We start from the raw sequence: 18153 nt of genomic DNA, 5'->3' as shown, positions 1-18153 counted from the left end.
ATTTCCTCAAAACTGTATGTGTGGAATATGATTGGGTGGTAAAAAATATTTAATGAATGATTAATATGTAAAACTTAATTATTAAAGGTAGACACAGTATCTTCCTAGTGAGTACCCAGAATGAAATTTTATGATGTATTCTAGGTCAATATGTGCTTTTAAAAAGTATTTTACAATGTAAATGTCTATATTTGAATCAAAGATAAAATAATCTTTGGAATATAGAGGTATGACAGAGAATTTAAAAAAACCTTCCCATTGGAAAGCCAAGTTCACAATGGCAATGTAGCTCACCCTTTAGATTTTATAGAGTGAGGTATTTGTATTCATCATTTAATAATAAAAGATTCAATACGTGCATCTCTCAGTGGAAGAAAATAGGTATAATTTATGCCCGTAAGTCTTGAAATTTTAAACAGTGTAAATCTTAGATGTGTTATAAAAGCACATGCTGCAGGGCACTGAAACTACTTTGCCTTTCCTGCATTTTTGATCTTTTAAATAGATTATATTTAGGAGAATTATGTAAATGCTTGAAGAGTTTCTCTTGAATATGGAGAAGACTCTTTAGTTTGACTACATGATAGCACACATTTTATAGAAAGCACTTAACACATTTAAAAACCAAATTCTGTTCATCAAAAATGATGGAAGGAACTCCTCAGTTCATACACACTTTATGAAAAAGAAATGTATGAGAGAAAGAAATGTATGAAAGAACCAAAATAAAAGATGATGGAAGTATATATATGAGGTGTATGTGTCAGGAGGGATATTTATATAATAAATTCCAATGTATGGTATGTTCCTACCCATTAGTTATTGCTTAAGATTCTGATTAAGGAAATCAACCCAAACTTTTAATGATAATATTTCATGGTTCCTTTCATAATCTTTTTATTCTTTGTGAAGTTATTTTATCAGATTTAATTTGTAATATTTTTGGTAAGTTAAACTCACATACCAAGACTGAATGGAAAGATAGCTTACCCTTACCCTCTCCCCTTTTCTTAATACAAAGAAATGCTCAGATTTTACACTGCATATTAAGGTACAAAAGTGACTCCTCCTTGGGATAGATTTCAAGTTTTGAAATGATCTGGGAGAACCATATCCTTTGAAACAAGTGGGAGAAATCTCCTAGCTTTAGACTGATTTCGATTGGCTGAATGATGCAGGATATGCTTTCATTAGTTCCTATAGCTATGAAATGCTCTTGTCAGTGGTTGTCTAAAAATGCAAGAAGTGGGAGATACCATTTGCTGTAAACACTGTGGTTCCCTTCTGAATGAGATGCCATTTTGTTAAACTTTGAAGTTAAAATGGTAAATGCTTACATAATTTAAAAAACTAAATCTGGAAAAGTTTATCTATCTTCCTGCCTCTGCCAAACTAAAACGCAAGAAAAAAATTATTAGAGCTTTATTTCTCAGAGCATTGTCACATAGCGCACACGCATGCACACGCACACACACACACACACATGCACACTACACATACATGTCACAGGAATACAATTCGCTTAGTTTTATTTATCTTTTTTTCATCTCTCCTTCTGCTCTGCCTTACGAACTTCCATTTTCATTATTAGACCTGGTTTTGACATTATTTTTATCTCTAAAATTCCTCATAAAAATATCTTTTTGTGTACCGTTTCCTATTCAAAGAACCCTATTCTGCTATTCTTTCTGTAAAGCACAATCAAAATAATATAAACTTGTCAGTAACCTGTCACAAAACCGTCACATTTTAAGTTTGCTTCAATCTTCCAGTTTTCTTAGGTATTCTTAAATCTTGAATATATCAATATATATAAATTCTTATACTATAACCATCATGGGATATCTACATTTGGGCTTGTAGAAAATATTATCAACAATGCTAGTAACTGCATCCATGCTCCAAGGGAACCCAGGATAAAACAAAGCAGAGTGAGGTTTCTTGCCTCTCTTGAATAAGCAAGCAAAGAGAATTGCTCCTCATACCCTATTGGTTTTACAAACTCATTTAAAATGTAGAGCACCTGGAAGTAGCAGTGCTGTCTGAAATGCTTAAATATTAGTCTTAGAATTTCTAAATGCATCTTAGAATTTCTAAATGCATATTTTTGTGCGAAATCAGAGATTTTGAACTAAGTATTAGTGTGGGGACAGAAATGGAACTCCATCCTATTCTTACCCGCACATCTATAAAATGGACAACACAAAATTACTCCATTTTTAAAAGTCCATTTATTAGGTTTTCTATATGCATTTTTTGCAGCCTGCTCATTATAACTCAAAGGACGTTTTCCTAAGCGTTCACATTTAGATGCTCTAATGAAGTCACAATAAGGTTCCATTATGTCAAGGTAAATGGTGGGAATGTTCTATCTTCCAAAATTACATTTGAATAAGCATCTTCCAAATCAAACAGTGAAAACTCTGAGCCAGAATCTAATGTAATTTTATGAGTAAATTATTTTATGAGTAAAATACTTTTATGAGAAAAGTCTTAGGCCTGTTGGCAGAAACTCTGAAAGCCAATTGTCATGTGTAAGTCTGAAAAAATTCAATGCATGTTATTAAATTTTCACACACAATATCAATTTTCACACCTATTCATTTGGTATTGGATGCCTTCCTTCTGCAAAATAGGAAACCAGAACTTTGGGTATCCTTGCTGACCCCAATACTTAATTTCCTGCTATCTTGTGCTTGTCACAACACTGATACACACACACACACACACACACACACACACACACACACACACAAACACACACACACTGTAGGCCTATATATTAACATATATGTCATGTCAATGTTTCTTGTTATGCTTACTAGACAGACACATAATTATTTATTTCACACAAATTTTAACAGGTTTTAATATTTGTTTTCCCTTCACATTAATTTTGCAATTGTATTGATGAGAATCCATGAAAGATATAATTACAGAGCATGTATTAGAAAAAAATATGTAAAACAAAAGGAAGAAGCCATTGCACAGCATAGAGATGATTATTTAAACATAGCTAGTAATGAATGTAGAAAACAATATCATTTAGAGCTACATGGAAAGAAATATGGCATTATAACAACAAGTTTCTGAGAATTCAGAGTCAAAATGGGCCAGACTGTCAATTTGAGGCATTCAATAGTAATATAAAGTACATGAACAATAAGTGCCCTTCAGGCATGGCAAAAATTCTCCCCTTCTCTAGAGTCTTCATGATTATTAATTATTGTTATTTTTTACAGTCCTTGGTAGTTTGAAGAAGAGAGGTACAGCATAAGACATAATAGCATTCCTTGTCTACATGATTGTGTACAATATTTATTAACTTGGAGATAGCCTATTAAGGCACTTTGTGAAGAGTACTCTATATGGAATTAATGCATTATCTCTCATATCCAGACCTAGTTTTAAATCTGACCTTGTGGAAGTTTCATCTATCTTTCATATGTTGTTTCCCTCTTGGTAATACACACATAAATGTAAAATGTACATAAACACTTAATAAAATGAACATAACTCACACATACAGTGATGATGTTGTGGGCATAATGAAAGCTACTTTAGAGAGAACATATATAGGGGGCACAGTCTCCAGACTGGGAGGGAGCTGCCCACAAACCCCAGCAGGTAGCGAGGTGAGCCAAGCGCCATGCATCAATAGGGGCACAAACACCAGCCCCGTAAATCTGTGCTTAGTGCCGGAACAGGAGCCAAGGTAGTGTACTATAGCCACTGCCACATCTACTGTCACAACAAAGACAGTTCACTACCACAGTAGCAGCCAGGGCCACTCTAGCTACAGGCAACCTGCTCCTCACTCGACTACATTGATATAAGAGTCACCAACAGAGCCTGCAAAGAGAAAAGGAAATCTTATTCCTCATAGCCAACCTCAGAGTAAAAGAAGAAGTAAACGCTCTACCAAATGACCAAACATCAATGAAAAAATAGAAGTTCAAGTAAACAAGAAGAAATGACACCACCAAAAGAATATAGTAATGCTCGAAAGTCAGACTCCATGGAACAGGGTATCCTTGAAATGTCAGAAAAAGAATTCCGTGCAATGGTCTTAAGAAAACTTGAACAAATAAAGGAAGACTCAATTAGAGGAAACAATGAAACAGGAAAAAATACCCAGACTATGAAGGAGGATATCTACAAAGAAATTAATACCTTCAAAAAGAGTGCAGCAGAACTTGTAGAAATGAAAGATTCACTCAATGAAATATAAGACACAACTGAGAGCTTGAGCAGCAGGGTAGAGAAAGCAGAAGAAAGAATTTCAGAGCGTGAAGATGGTCTTTTTGAAAAAACTAAGGCAGGCAGAAAAAAGGAAAAAAAGAATTAAAAATAATGAGGAAAATCTAAAAGAGATAGCAGACAACCTCAAGTGCTCTAACATCCGAATCCTGGGTATTCCTGAAGGTGAGGAGAAAGGAAAAGGTATTGAAAACATACTTAAGGAAATAGTAACAGAAAGATTCCCAGGTGTAGGGCAAGACACAGACCTTCAGATTCAGGAAGCTCAAAGGTCCCCAAACAGATTCAATCCACAAAGATCCTCCCCAAGACACAGTATAGTTAAATTTTTAAAGCTCAATGACAAAGAGAGAATTCTACAAGCAGCAAGAGAAAAGCATCAGGTCGCTTTTAGGGGAACCCCCATCAAACCAACTGCAGACTTCTCAACCAAAACTCTACAGGCCAGAAGAAAGTGGAATGATATATTCAAAATACTAAAAGAAAAAAAATTACCAGCCAAGAATTCTTTACCCAGCAAGGCTCTCCTTCAGAAATGAGGGAGAAATAGTGTATTTCCAAGACAAACAAAAGTTGTGGGAGATTACCACCACATGACCAGCTCTGCAAGAAATTCTCAAGGGAGTCATTCATCTGGAATCTGAATAATGGTGACCACTATCACAAATACACAGGAAAGAGCAAAACCCACAGTTAAAACAAAAATACCAGCATGAAAGAGAAAGAAGCTAAATCATCCCACCTTAAATTCCCAACTAACATTGTGGAAGAGAAATAAAAGGGGAAATAATGATCAAAATATATTTAAACCATCTAAACAAAAGCAATTAAATGACAGGAATTAAGCAACACTTGTCAATAACTACCCTAAATGTGAATGAACTAAACTCCCCATTCAAAAGACACAAACTGACTGATTGGATTAAAAAGTTAGACCCAAGTATATGCTGTCTTCAAGAGACCCACCTTCCATTGCAGAGACAGACACAGACTAAAAGAGAAGGGATGGGAAAAGATATACCGTACAAATAGAAACCAAAAACAAGCAAGAGTAGCTATTCTTATATCAGACAAAATAGACTTTAAACCAAAAAACAAAATAAGAGACAAAGAAGGCCACTATATAATGATAAAGGGATCTATCCTGCTAGAAGACATAACAATCATAAACGTGTGTGCACCCAATACTGGAGCAAACTGATACATAAAGCAAACACTCTTAGACCTAATGAAAAAAATAGGATCTCTTACATTAATAGTGGGTGATTTGAACACCCCACTTTCAGTATGGGACAGATCTTCCAGGCAACAAGTCAACTAAGAGACACAGGATTTAATCTACACGTTAGACCAACTGGACTTGGCAGTTACATAAAGAACATTTCATCCAACAACTAAATAATAGACTTTCTTCTCATCAGTTGATGGTATATTCTCCAGGAGAGAGCATTTATTAGGTCACAAATCTATTCTAAGCAAATTTTTAAAAATGAAATCATTCCAACTATCTTTTCAGACCACAATAGACTAAAATTGTAAATAAACAATAAGGAAAACTCTGGAAACTATACAAATACATGGAAATTATATAATAGGCTCCTGAATGACCTATGGGTCCAAGAGGAAATTAAATAAGAAAGCAAAAAATTTCTCAAAACTAATGAAAATAAAGATACATCATACCAAAACCTGTGGGAGACTGCAAAAGCAGTACTAAGAGGCAAATTTATTACAATAAATGCTTACACCAAAAGAATGGAAAGACTTCAAATAAGCGACCTAACCATACACCTCAAAAGAACTTGAAATAAAAAAAACAATCCAAACATAAGGGAACTAAATGGAAAGAAATAAAGATCAGAGCAGAACTAAATGAAATAGAGTACCAAAAAGAATAGTAAAGATCAACAAAAAATAAAAAACTTTGGTTTTTTGAGAAGATAAATAAAATAGACAAACGATTAGCTAGGTTAACAAAAAAAAAAAAAAAAAAAAAAGGAATAGAGAAGACCCAAATAACAAAAATCAAAAATGAAAAGGGAGACATTACAACTGATACCACAGAAATACAAAGAATTATTAGAGACTATTATAAATAACTGTATGACAACAAATATGAAAATCTGGAAGACATGGATTAGTTTCTGGACACATATAAATTACCAACACCAAACCAAGAAGAGATAGATAACCTGAACAGACCAATAACAAGCTAAGAGATTGAAATGGTACATAGCAATCTTCCAACAAAGAAAAGTCTGGGTCCAAATGGTTTTACAGCTGAATTCTATCAAACTTTTAAAGAGAAGTTAATACTAATTCTCCTCAAACTATTCCAAACAATTGAAACAGAAGCTACTCTCCCAAACTCATTCTATGAGGCCAACATAACTCTGATACCAAAACCAGATAAAGACACAACAACAAAAAAAGAAAATTACAGGCAAATATCCTTAATCATCCTAGATGCAGAAATCCTCAACAAAATATTAGCAATCAGAATACAGCAACATATTTAAAAAATTATACACTATGATCAAGTGGGATTCATCCCAGGGATGCAAGGATGGTTCAACATATGAAAGTCAGTAAATGTGGTACACCACATCAACAAATTTAAGCACAAAGTCCATATGATTATCTCAATAGATGCTGAAAAAGCATTTCACAAAATTCAACATCCATTTGTGATAAAGACTCTCACCAAATTACATATAGGAAAAAAAATCTCAACACAATGAAAGCCATTTATGACAAGCCCCCCACAAGTATCATTCTGAATTTGGAAAAACTGAAGGCCTTTCCCTTTAAAACAGGAATAAAACAAGGATGCCCACTCTCACTACTTCTATTTATCAAAGTAATAGAGGTACTGGTCAGAGCTATCAGGCAAGAGAAAAAAGTAAAGGGAAAACAGATTTGGAAAGGTGAAGTCAAATTTCTCTATTCACAGATGACATGATAATATGTGTAGCAAAACCTGAAGACTGTATCAAAAAACTCCTAGAGCTGGTTAATAACTTCAGTAACATTGCAGAATACAAAATAAATACCCCCAAATAAGTAGCATTTATATACTCAAATAATGAATTAACAGAAAGAGAAATAAAGAAATTAAGTTCATTTAAAATTTTCACACACAAAAAATAAGATACCTAGGGATCAATTTAACAAAGGAGGTGAAAGACCTCTACAATGAGAACTACAAAGCACTTCTGAATGAATTTAAATAAGACACAAAAAGATGGAAAGATATTCCATGCTCTTGGATTGGAGGAATTAACATTGTGAAAAAGTCTGTACCACCCAAAGTGATCAACAGATTCAATGCAATCCTCAACAAATTACCAATGGCATTCTTCACAGAAATGGAAAAAAACAATCTTACCTTTCATATGGAAAAAATAAAGTCCCCAAATAGCCTAAGTAATCCTGAGCAAATAAATAAATAAATAAATAAATAAATAAAAATAAAGCCAGAGGGATAACTCTTCCTGACTTGAAATTATACTACAAAGCTATTGTAACCAAAACAGCATGGTACTTACATTAATACAGACACACAGATCAATGGAATAGAACAGAGAATTCAGAAATCAACCCATACACCTACAGCCATCTGATCTTTGACAAAGGCACCAAGTCTACACATTGGGGATGAGATTGCCTCTTCAACAAATGCTGCTGGGAAAACTGGATATCCATATGCAGGAGAACGAAACTAGACCCATACCTCTCCCCATATACTAAAATCAACTCAAAATGGGTTAAAGAATTAAGTATACACCCTGAAACAATAAACTTCTTAAAGAAAACAAAGGGGAAACACTTCAGGAAGTAGGATTGGGTACAGACTTCATGAATATGAACTGAAAAGCACAGCCAACCAAAGGAAAAATAAACAAATGGGATTATATCAAACCTAAAAGCTCCTACACAGCAAAAGAAACAATCAACAGAATGAAAAGACAGCCAACAGAGTGGGAGAAAATATTTGCAAAATATACATCTGACAAAGGACTAATATCCGGAATATACAAGGAACTCAAACAACTTTACAGGTAAAAAGCAACCAAATTAAAAAATGGGCAAAGGAGCTGAATAGGCATTTCTCAAAGGAAAATATGAAAATGGCCAACAGACACATGAAAAAATGCTGAACATCACTCAGCATTCAGGAAATGCAAATCAAAACCACAATGAGACACCATCTCACTGCAGATAAGATGACTAATATCCAGAAGACTGAGAATGATGAATGCTGGTGAGGTTGTGGATAAAAAGGAAACCTCATACACTGTTGGTGGGACTGCATAATGGTGGAACCTTTATGGAAAATGGTATGGAGGTTCCTCAAACAATTACAGATAGATCTACCATATGATGCAGCTATTCCACTGCTGGAAATATACCCGGAGGAATGGAAATCATCATGTCAAAGAGATACCTGTACTCCTGTTTATTGCAGCACTATTGACAATAGCCAAGAGTTGGAACCAGCCCAAATGTCCATCATCAGATGAGTGGATAAATAAAATGTGGTATATCTACACAATGGAATGTACTCTGCTATACAAAATAATGAAATACTACCATTTGCAGAAATGTGGATGGATTTCTTTTTATTTTATTTTATTTATTATTTTTTTATTTTATTTTGTCGATATACATTGTGGCTGATTATTGCTCCCCATCACCAAAACCTCCCTCCCTTCTCCCTCCCCCCCCCCAACAATGTCCTTTCTGTTTGCTTGTCAATGTGGATGGATTTCGAAAAAAAAATATTAAGTTAAATAAGTCAGGCTCAGAAAGAGAAATACCTCATGTTCTCACTTATTTGTGGGGGCTAAAAATAAATAAATGAATAAATATACAAACAAATGGTTGGGGGATGGGGAAGAAGACAAAACAATCATAACAATTCCTTGAACATGATAAGTCAAGTGAACAGATATGATGTTGATGAGGGGGAGGGGGAGAGGGAGGGGGAGAAAGAGGAATTGGTAAAGGGACATGAAAATCAGCCACATTGTATATGGATAAATTAAATAAATAAATAAGAAAGTAAGAGGGACAAGCAAAATGGAAAAGAAGAATTGTCTCAAGAAAAATAGGAGAGAGGCATGTGTGAAAACTCATACTTTTGTATAAAATAAAATATTTGTTTGTATATGTATAAATAAATATTTTTTAAAAGAACAAAAATGATTTTTTACATATTCCTATGTACATACACACATATCTGTACATACACATACACACATATAAAACAACAGGAAGAACAGCATATAGGCTACCACTCAATTAATTCTGGTTGTTGTGTTTCTTACAATACAGCCATAGGACAACAAAATCCCCACTTATGTCAATATGACTTGATCAATGCAGACCTTTCGAAAGGATTGATGATTGGCACTAACTGCAGTGTGATAAGAGTAACCCTCTAAGGCCATGCTATATTGTCCCAGAATACAAGATCTCTAATTCCAAATCAGATAATACCCCTCAGTTATGTGAACTCTTCCTGGCGTGCCTTCCCCATCTGACACTTTCTTCCAGTTCTTCTATTCCTTCTTTACAGATTTCAGTTGATACTGAATATATCTTATTTCTTTCCTTTACTTTGTCACACTGAATTTATTCCCTGAGTTTTCATGAAACACAGTGGTCTACCTAATTTGTTCCAGTGAACATACAGAAATTTTATTAGAATGAAGCCATGCACATTCATTTAGGGATTGTCTATGGCTTTCTTGTGTGTGTGTGTGCATGTGTGCGTGGTGTGCATGTGTGCATGGTGTGCATGTGTGCGTGGTGTGCATGTGTGTTCCAGTGGTTTCTTTTAACTATTTATTATTGTAGTAAAGTATATATAGCATAAAATTTACCACTTTATTTTCCTTTTCTTATTTGACAAGTAAAATTGTACCCATTTATCATGTACATTGTGAAATGGCTAAATCAAACTAACTAACATATGATTTGTCTCACATTATCATTTTTGTGATACACATAAAAATTATTCTCTTAGCAATTTTCAAAATACAGGAATTTGTTACTAACTGTAATCACCATACTGTACAATATATCTCTTGAACTTAGTTCTTCTAACTAAAATTTTGTAACCTTTGATCCATGTCTTCCCAACCTACCTCCCCCTCCATCAGCCCCTGGTAACCACCATTTTACTCTCTGCTTTGGATTTCAACTTTTTTAGACTCTCCATGTAAGTGAGATCGTGCAGTATTTGTCTTTCTGTGCCTGGAATATGTCACTTAATATAATGTTCTCCAGGTTTATGCATGTTGTCACAAATGACAGAATTTCCTTCTTTTTAAAGACTGAATAACATTTCATTGTGTATACATACCACATTTTCTTTATCCATTCATCTGCTGATGGACACATTGGTTGATCTCATATCTTGGCTATTGTGACTAATGCTGCAGTGAACGTCAGAGTGCAGATATTTCTTTGACATACAGATTTTATTTCCTTTGGATATATACCCATTAGTGGTATATAAAAAAATTTTCACTTTTTGAGAAATGTCTATACTGTTTTCCATAATGTCTGTACTAAATTACATTCCCACCAACAGTGTGAGAGGGTTCTGCCTTTCTTTTCATCCTTTCCAACACTTATCTTTTGTCTTTTTGATAATAACCATTCTAACAGGTGTAAGGTAATATCTCGTTGTTGTTTTAATTTGCATTTCTCTGATGCTTAGTGATATTGAGCATTTTTTCATGTACCTGGAGACATTTGTATGTCTTCTTTTGATAAATGTCTGTTCAGGTCATTTTCCCAATTTTAATAGGGTTATTTGTTTTCTTACTATTGAGTTCAGTACTCTATATATTTTGGATATTAGCCCCTTATCAAATGTACATTGTGCAAACATTTCAGCTCACTGTGTGAGTTGCCACTTTACTCTGTTGATTTTTCCCTTGGCTGTCCACAAGCTTTTTAATTTGATGTAATCCCATTTGTCTATTTTTTAACTTTTGTTGGCTCTGCTTTTAGGGTCATATCCAAAAAAAATCCTTACTTAAACTAATGTCCTGGAGTTTTTCTTCTATGTTTCTTTGAAAAGCTTTACAGTTTCAGGTCTTACATTTAAGTCTTAATCTATTTTGAGTTGATTTTTATATATGGCAGGAGATGAGGGTCTCACATTTTTTTCCACGTGGGTATCCAGTTTTCCCAACAACATTTATTGGAGAGACTGACCTTTCCCCATTTTGTGTTCTAAGCACCTTTGTTAAAACTCAATTGACTGTAAAAGTCTGGGTTTATATCTGGGCTCTCTATTTCATTTTTTTGGTCAACATGTGATTTTTTGTTTAAATGCCAGCACCATGCTGTTCAATTACTATAGCTTTGTAATATGTTTTGAAGTCAGTTAGTATGATGCCTCCTACTTTGTTCTTTTTGCTTTTGTGGTTTCATATGAATTTTAGGATTGGTTTTTCTATTTCTATTAAAAATGTCATTGGAATTTTAATAGTTATTACATTGAATCTGTGGTTTGCTTTGAGTAGCATTGGCATTTTAATAATATTAATTCTTCCAACTCATGAACACAAGATATCTTTCCATTGATTTTTATCTTCTATTTCTTTCATCAATGTTTCATAGGTTTCAGTATACAGGTCTTTCACTTCCTTGTTTAAATTTATCTTTAAGTACAGAAGCTCCTTGACTTACAATGGGGTTACATTCCAATAAAATCATCTTAAATTAAAAATAACCTAACTTGAAAATGCATTTACTATACTTAACCTACCAAACATAGCAGTATAGTTTATAATGAATCTGTATTACTTTTGCACCATCTTAAACTCAAGAAATTATGTCAAACCATTGTAAGTTGGGGACCATCTGTATTTTATTTTAATTTATTTCTGGTAGCTATTATGAATGGGATTGTTTACTTGATTTCTTTTTCAGATAATTTATTGTCTATTTATAGAAACTATTGATTTTTGTATATTGATGTTGTTTTCTGCAAATTTAATGAGTTCAATTGTTAGTTCTAACAGTTTTTTAATGGAATCTTTAGAGTTTTCTCTATTTAAGATCATAGCATCTGCAACAGAGATGATTTTATTTCTTCCTTCCCAATTTGGATACCGTTTAATTATCTATCTATCTATCTATCTATCTATCTATCTATCTATCTATCTATTTATTTATTTTGCCTAATTGCTCTTGCTACGACTTCAAGTACTGTGTTGAATAGAGAGTGTGCTCTCTTGTCTTGTTCCTGATCTTAAAGGAAAAGCTTTCAACTTTTTACCACTGAGTATGATGTTCACTGTGGGTTTGTCATATATGACCTTTGTTGTGTTGACGTTTCATATTAACTATTTTAAGTGTACAATTTAGTGGAATTAAGTGTATTCCTATGTTTTGGTAGTCATTACCAATATTCATTTCCAGAACATTTTATCATCCCAAAATGAATACATATCCATTAAACAATAACTCCCCATTCCTCTCTCTTCCAGCCCCTGGTAACCTTTATTCTCTCTGTCTCTATGAATTTGACTATTCTATGCACTTCATACATGCAGAATCATGTAATATTTGTTGTTTTCTGTTGTGCTAGTTTTATTTAGAATGTGTTTCCAAGGTCTATTGATGTTGTAGCTTGTATCAGAATTTCATTCCTTTTTAAGACTGAAAATATTCCATCGTATGTATATACTACATTTATCCTCTCATATGTTGATGGACATTTGGGTTGTTTCCATGTTTTGGCTATTGTGAATAATGCTGCTATGATGGTACAAATACGTGTTGTAGTTTCTGCCTTCAATTCTTTTGGTTATGTACCTAGAAGTGGAATTGTTGGAGCCTATCTAATTGTAATTAGTTTTTTTATTATGTGGCTTCCTATTAACTTGTGAGCTTCTTGGCATTAGGGATTCTTCCTTATTCTTCTTTATAAGGTCTAGGCGCAGTACCTGAACATTATAGAAATTGGACTTTACAAGTGATTTTATGAGAATATGGAAATGGAGGAACTATCTCCCTGCTCACACAGTGAGAAGTCTTATGACAATAGTTAGGGGTTGCTGGAATCTAAATACCTATTGCTTTCTCTAAGTCTCCTCAGTATGGGCCCTATGGCAAGTAAAGACATAACTACCAGCAGTGATTCCCCCAGTATTGATCTATTTCCTAAATATCACAAATTATTCATTTAAATGATTGAATTCAACAATGGGTGATCTGATTACCACTCTTACTTAATTCAAATCCCATGAAAGCAAGATTTTTCCTTTTTGTGCTCTAAGTATATCAGTGGCTGGCATATACCAAAATGTATTTGTTAAATGAATGAATCAATTTGTAAGTTTATAGTGTCATTTTCATATGGAGGAACTTCTCCCCTCTACTGCTATACGAGGAATCCTTAGATGAAATGTAGAGGATGTTGCCTTCTTGTTCTTGAATTATTAATCTTCCCTGGGATCTTGTAACATCTCATAAAACTAAAGTATGATATCATGACCAGGATGTCAGCATTGATACAATCCACCAATAGTATAGTAGTCCCCCCTTATCCACGGTTTCACTTTCTGAGGTTTCAGTTACCCTGGGTCAAACTCGGTCTGAAAATAGGTGAGCACAGTACAGTAAGATGTTTTGGGAGAGAGAGACCACATTCATATAACTTTTATTACAGTATATTGTTATTGTTGTTCTATTTTATTATTATTATTAATCTCTTACTGTGACTAATTTATAAATTAAAATTTATCAAAGAATGTATATACTGTGTAGGAAAAAACATAGTGCAGATAGGGCTCAATACTATCCATGGTTTCAGGCATGCACTGGGAGTCTTGGAACATATCACCTACAGATAAAGGGGGACTAAAGTCAGAGTTTTCTAGTTTTACTTACACTCAAGTATGTGCGTGTGCATGCATATGTGTTCTACACAGCATTATTACATATATAGGTTTGTGTATCCATCAGATTCAAGATACAGAACAATTCTATCACTACAAGGCTCCCTCTTATTGCCCTCTTATAACTACCTTCACCTACCCTACATATTCTATCCCCATCCCTAACCACTGGCACATGCTATTCTGTTCTTAATTTCTATAATTTTACATTTTCAAGACTGTTATATAAATGGAATCATGCACTATGAGCCCTTTGAGATTGGCTTTTTCTACTTAGCATAATTCCCAGGTGATTCATCCAAGTTGCTGCAAGTATCAGTAGTTTGTTCCTTTTCATTGCTAAGGGGCATTCCATGGTGTAGCTGTGCCATAGATTGTTTAAGTATTCACCCTTGAAAGGCATCTGGGTTATTCCAAGTTTTTGGCTAATACAAATAAAGCTAGTGTGAACATTTATGTACAGGTTTTTGTGTAAACATAATTATTCATTTTCTTTGGGATACATGTCCAAGAGCCCAATTGCTGGATTATATGTTTAGTTTTGTAAGAAACTGCCAAACTTTTCCAGAGCAGTTGCACCATTTATGTTTCTGCCAACAGTGTCTGAGTGATACAGTTTTTCCACATCCTCACCAGCATTTGATATAGTTACAATTTTTAAAAATTTTATCTGTTTTAGTGAGTGTGTAGTGACATATTGTGCTTATGATTTGCATTTTCCTAATGGCTAATAATTTTGAACATCTTTTCACCTGCTTATTTGCCTGATATTTATGTTTAAACTGACTTCACCTAAAAATGTCAGGAGCATGAAGGACAGGAGAAATAGAGATTTGCTTTGAAAAATGAAACCCTGCCAAATTTTGATTTCCAAAGCCAGTCTTGGATTGAATAGAGAGCTGGCTATTAGCTCCATTGTTTATTAGAGTTCTAATATTTTTTTCTAAAGCAGGGACATTTTAGTCAAATACAGTCACCTGTCATTATAACAGCACTCCTCTGGACTAGATAGTTTTTGCTTATTTGTTTCAATTTTGTGGTAGGAAACATGTCTTAATTTTAGGCATCCTTTATGATTTATCACTGTTATACATTTTATTTGTAGATTCTCTGATTGGCCTCCTTAATTTGCAGTAATCTATTCATAGGCTAAAAGTACACTCATTTTCTGTCTCAGTATATGTGTCTGGGGACATTTATTTATTATGAAAAGTAAATTTACAGATGTATTTTTGTTTTATTTTAGATTGATTTTAAAAAGCTGTAATGCTGTTTAGTTTCAGAAAATAGCTAAATGCAATTACCTTCACATTTTGTTTTCTTTATAAATAGGCTTTTGGTATACCTCCTTCAAATGTTTTCCTCTTTTCTTTAACAGGTTGATTTAGTGAATATTGGAAGCACTGACATAGTAGATGGAAATCATAAACTGACTCTTGGTTTGATTTGGAATATAATACTCCACTGGCAGGTAAGAATCCTGATGAATGTTTCCTTTGTGGGTAACATATTGCTAATCCTTCTTTTCATTTTTGCCCTTGACCTGCAAAACCAACATGCATATCTCTAACAATACCAAGCTCATCTCCACAGTACTGCCTTTTAAATTGGCATAACTCATGTCATCTGTGATGTTAAGCATCAGGAGATTATAAAATAGATCCTGACACACTTGAAGGAATATTTTTCTAAGTTTTGAATGAGGCAGAAAAGACAATGTCCCAACTATAGTTTAATACAAATATTTTTCACAAATAAGTGTGTTTTATAATGTGCCTATAGGTGAATCTACATAGTTTTGTAAAAAGAAAGGTAATTTTTTCCTTTTAATCACTATCAGAGAAATGAGCCTTTGTCAATCTTGTGTATTCTCAATGTAAACTAATGCAAGTAAAAAAAAAATTAGCAGGATGAGAGTATCTGTATGAATATATACTCATGTGTTATCTACAAAAACTCACTTCATAATCTGATTTGGAAATTGCATTTTTTTCCTGAATCACTTGAGAATGAGGTCTTCTGAATGTCTACATTTACTTGACCTCTGAAAAAAGAGACTGAAGATCTTTTGGTTTAGTGAAAAGAGTATACGTATATTTTTAGTCAGACCAACATGAGCTTAAATTTAAATTTCCCCATTTTCCATCTTACAGGCATTGGGTACAATGCCATCCATTTCTGGGCCATAGTCTCCTTACAGTCAAAAGACAAAAATTAAAATTAACATGTATATATTTCTTATCAGGATTAAATGAGAGAACATCTGTAAAGCACTCACAACAGTACATTTTTATTTGAGGTTTATCATATGAATAATATTGATTGCTTAAGGTTTTCCAGTCATATTCTAAGAATTTGGAAAATACTTGAGATATGTCTGCCTTTTTTACTAGCCGATTACTTTTTTATAAAGCAGCTTTATTAAAATATAATTTTATATCACAAATTTACTCATCTCAAGTATAAAATTTAATGTGTACCAATCTGGTTTTGTTCTGTTGCTCAGTAGCTTGTCAAACTATCTTGAAGAAGGAACAGTTTCACCTTGCCTCAATCTACCCAAATTTTTAGGATATTTAAAGAGTTGTACAACCGTCACAACAATCTAATTTTGGCATTTTTCTACCACCATAAAAGGAAATTCTTTGGCCATTTATAGTTATTCCCTATTCCCATCCCAGCCCTATGCAACCATTTATCTATTTCTGTTTCTATATATTTGCCATTTTGGACATTTTATATCAACGGAATCATAAAATATGTGTTTTGTTTATTTGTGGGCTTTGTTCACTGAGCATAATATTTGAAGTTCATTTTATATTGTAGCAGGTATCACTGTTTCATTTCGTGGAGTTGACATTTAACTTGAGTTGTAGATTGGTCTTGCTGAGAGTCAGTGTGTAGACCAGAGGTGTGCCTTCACAGCTCAGCAGCCATATTGCTTTCCCAGTTGGCCTCCATATCATTTTATTCCAAACACAATGAACAGACTCAATTCTGTGTCACAGCAATATGGGAAAAGAAAAAGAAAGTGAGCAACCATAACTGCTGACTACAGAGATTAGCTCATAAGTGCCTCAAGTGAGCTTAAGTTGGCCAATTTTCAGTCCTTTCCATACAGTGAAGGTATCAAATAGATCCAACAAGGCAACATACATCACTTACTATCAAACTGGTTTATTTCTATTGATCTGTACTTCTCAAAATATTTTGAGGAAGGAACAGTTTTTTCCCCAATACATTGTATGTAAAATGCAATAAAATTGAAGCATTATGAAAATTAAATAAGACACACAGGACCTAAGCTTCCTTTTTATTACTAAATGTAACAGACATAAATAGTACTCTGTAAAATTGCTACAGAAATTTCTAATGCACGCTCAATTGTTGCATTTATCTTATGGCCTAGTACCAAATGGTTCATGTAGTGGACCCCAGTTTGCCAACCACAGTCTGATTGTCCCAGATGTTGGCTGTGACAAAGCCAGCAGGAAAACGCAGGCATGCTCAGATTTCCAAAAGATTCTTTTAATTGGATTTATCATCAAAAGTATCTCTCGTATGATCTCACCCTTCCTTATCTCCCCAAAACATTTCCAGCTCCATCTCAGCTCACTCCAAGATAGAGTTTAAAGACTATACTGTCCGATAATTTCTTCGTTTGCTTGTGAGTTGTTCGTTTTGCTATTATTAGCATGTGGAAGAACTTTTACACTCAGGAATAGTGGAAGAAATGCCTTTTCAGTCTTTCTTTATCTGAGACCTTTCATATAGCCTGCTGTTTTCCATTCATGTGATTGCAAGGATATAGACTCTTCCCAGACTCTGCCTAGTTTATCTCATCTCGCTCTTCTATCACACTCTCCTAAAACTACTAAACACAGTTTTAAAAAAATCCCCTGCTTAATTTTCCTCTTCATAACTCAGTGAATGCCAAAAGATATTTTCATCAAGATCACATATGTGT

At 33.9% G+C, this 18153-nt stretch overlaps 1 protein-coding gene across 2 annotated transcripts in view; it reads left to right on the top strand.

Moving 5' to 3' along the window:
- The window catches only part of DMD (dystrophin), a 2107999-nt gene that overhangs the window by 344970 nt on the left and 1744876 nt on the right, over window positions 1–18153 (top strand). For both annotated transcript variants that reach the window (XM_063083086.1, XM_063083084.1), the window contains exon 5: window positions 15565–15657. In XM_063083086.1, coding sequence (XP_062939156.1) covers window positions 15565–15657 — 93 coding nt within the window. The remainder of the gene's footprint in view (window positions 1–15564; window positions 15658–18153) is intronic.

The sequence above is a fragment of the Cynocephalus volans genome, chromosome X (assembly GCF_027409185.1).
Source record: "Cynocephalus volans isolate mCynVol1 chromosome X, mCynVol1.pri, whole genome shotgun sequence".
NCBI lineage: Eukaryota > Metazoa > Chordata > Mammalia > Dermoptera > Cynocephalidae > Cynocephalus > Cynocephalus volans.
Note: the sequence above shows the minus strand (reverse complement) of the source record. Positions and strands in the feature narration are given on the sequence as shown.